This window comes from Xenia sp. Carnegie-2017, unplaced genomic scaffold (genome assembly GCF_021976095.1).
Source record: "Xenia sp. Carnegie-2017 unplaced genomic scaffold, XeniaSp_v1 HiC_scaffold_24, whole genome shotgun sequence".
Classification (NCBI taxonomy): Eukaryota; Metazoa; Cnidaria; class Anthozoa; order Malacalcyonacea; family Xeniidae; genus Xenia; species Xenia sp. Carnegie-2017.
The window spans coordinates 5,191,979-5,194,704 of NW_025813487.1; the positions used below are offsets into that span (position 1 = coordinate 5,191,979).

The 2,726-nt window shown below is 33.3% G+C and overlaps 1 protein-coding gene across 1 annotated transcript; it reads right to left on the minus strand.

The window, feature by feature from the left end:
• Positions 1-220: 220 nt before the first annotated feature.
• LOC124451897 lies at positions 221-1,885 on the minus strand. The gene is made up of 2 exons (XM_047002502.1): positions 751-1,885; positions 221-376 (listed from the first exon to the last, which is right to left on the minus strand). Exons 1-2 carry the CDS (start codon positions 1,658-1,660, stop codon positions 372-374), a joined length of 915 nt encoding a protein of 304 aa, XP_046858458.1. The 5' UTR covers positions 1,661-1,885; the 3' UTR covers positions 221-371.
• Positions 1,886-2,726: the final 841 nt, after the last annotated feature.

Genomic DNA, 2,726 nt, shown 5'->3' on the forward strand with positions numbered 1-2,726 from the left:
TTAAATATCCATCACTCAAACCTTTCTTCACACTTGAGACTAAATCTGTCTTTAATTTATAAATACCTTTCCATTCCATGTTTACTTCCATGGCATCATGCTCACTGCTCCCTTCGCTTATGTATATTATACTTTCACTTGAAAGCAAAGCCACCTTTCCATTTGCATGATGAACAAGACGAAACAAACCATCAAATAACTCTGAACAATATCCTGTATTCATCAGCATTACAGACCATTTTATTTTAATTTTTTTGGTTTTAATTGAAAAAGTTTCAATAACAAGCTGTGATTTGTCCTCTTTAAAATAAAAACCTTTGATAGTGTTGTCAAAAGGAGTGTAAATGACTTGAGTGTATGCGTTGATTCCTTTAACCTGTGGATGAAATTTCATCTTTTTAACAAAAGTTTTATCCAACTTAAAAATGATGAGTTGGTAAAATCGGCCAGATGCATTTGTCAAAATTGCTATATTTTCATGGGACGAAATGGACAAACTTTTCACTTCATCATGAACTGGTTTACCTTTAACCTTTGCTACAAAAGACTTGATAAGTTCACCTTTACTGTCACACACATATATATTGATTTCACTTCGTTTGCGTTTTGAACTTTTAACTGTAGCAAGGATAACTTTGTCACTGGGCGTGGCAGCTAGAAAAATCTTACTAAATTTTTTGTCATTAAGAAAATGCAAAGAACAACTTTGAACAATTCTGTCTTCCAAACAAAGTTTCAACACATAATTACCATTTGGATGGTCTTTACGATACAAAAGTAGATATACCACGCCATTTTTATCAATGTTCATGCATTTTACTTGTCTATTTTCAACATTCAGACGTTCTTTACACCATGTTTGAAACTTTTCGCTCTTGCTGTCAAGCTTTTGCAATTCATTTCCATCAAAAACAAGTAATTCACCTTCTCCGTTTACGATCATTTTCTTGTTAAAGAAATCAATATTCTTACGAAGGTCAGTTGTGTACCAAGGTAGTGACGTGGCAGTAATTTCATTGATGTTCTTGAAAAAGAAAGGATGAATCAACTGCTTACCATATTGAATCAAGGGCCATTCCATAACATACATTCTCTTGTTAGTGTGCTTAAATATGAAATCGGCCAAATTGACGTTGATATGTAATACACTGTCAAGGATTTCGTCTCCTAAGTTATTTTGAGATTCGGCCTTTACATCCGCGACAACCGATGAGTTTAATTCATTCAGGCATCGCAACAAATCTCTTGTCGCTAACTCACAGTTATCCAAGTGTCGAAGAATAGCGCTTGCTATGCGAATCTGGCTTGCTGTTATTTTATCTTCGATGCTTAAAGACGTATCCTCCAATGCTTTTTTCGCTCTCTCTCCAGCTAGTTCAAACAACGGTTTAGATTGAGATAACGATGTTGTTTTTTGCAGTGTTGACGACGATGGTTGCTTTAGAGCACACCCTTCCAAATGTTTTAGTTTTTCAACTCCGTCTTGAAAGATAATAAAACTCTCGCGAAGATTTCTTGGCGAATCCTCGCGAAGATTTCTTGACGAATTCTCGCGTAATGTCTCCAATTTGTCCTTGAATGCATCAATAAAATATGTTTCATTTTTGCCATCCCAAACATCAACAACTATGCTCAAAGCTGATTTTATTCTTGCTTCCATCTCCGTTAGAGACTGATAGTTGTGCTCTAAGAAAATGACCAGCGAAACTTAATCAAAATGTGGCAATAATAGAGTGCTGTAATATCGGTCGCCACGTTGGTACAAACTCCATATTGCATACAGTGTCACTGTGAGTGGGAAGGCACACTCGGACATCTAGCAAAAGTAGGCGCATTCGGAAACTTCTTACGAAGATGATTTCCGACACCCGAGGTTTATTTTTCGTATTGCGTGGATTCTGCGTGTATGTGAGCGATAAAATCGCTGCATATAATTTAAATAAAAACAACAGATAGACAAATGGTCGTGGTATTTCGAACAGACTATTGATCTAACCAAACTTAAAGGTAATTGCAGTATATTGTAGTATAATATATATTTATAATATTGACATGTTATTCGACATAATTCAAGTAAACAAAGACAAATGGTCTCCTGTGATTCTTAATCATTATTGTGATCAACAAAATGGAAATGTATAGCAGTTTAGAATTTAAAAATTTTATACCATTACACATTTATTTAACTTTAAATGTGTTGAAACCTGGAAGCATAAAGCAAATTAAAGCACAATTTATTTTGAAATTATTTTGCCCACTGGTATTACATATGTAAGCTCTCCATCACTTGTTCTACAGTATAAACAAATCTAAATCAACTTATCAAGAAAGGTAAAATAACATTGAAAATTTTGGACATTTTACTCTCCATTTCCCTGGTTTTTTGTTAGACGATGGTTTGATATCACTTTATGTACTAAATTTTTGACATATTTTTTATAGAATATAATCTTGCCAATTGTGTTTTATGCTTTGCATGTGCCAGTGGCAATTTGTTTAACAACATATTCATGTAGTATAAAAGGAAAATCAGTAATAGTCATTTTACATTATATATGTAACATTTTAAATGTTCAAGGTAACTAAGTAACTAAGGAAACTAATAACCATCTTAGATATATATTACATATTTGTGAAATAAAATCTACAAGTTTTTGCTGTCGCTATTTGTACATATTTGTATATATATCAAAAATGGAAAGTTGCTATTAGTCACCTTGAACATT

Excerpts from the sequence above, each read along its gene's own strand:
- LOC124451897 (XM_047002502.1), bottom strand. The coding sequence starts at position 1,660 with ATGGAAGCAAGAATAAAATCAGCTTTGAGCATAGTTGTTGATGTTTGG.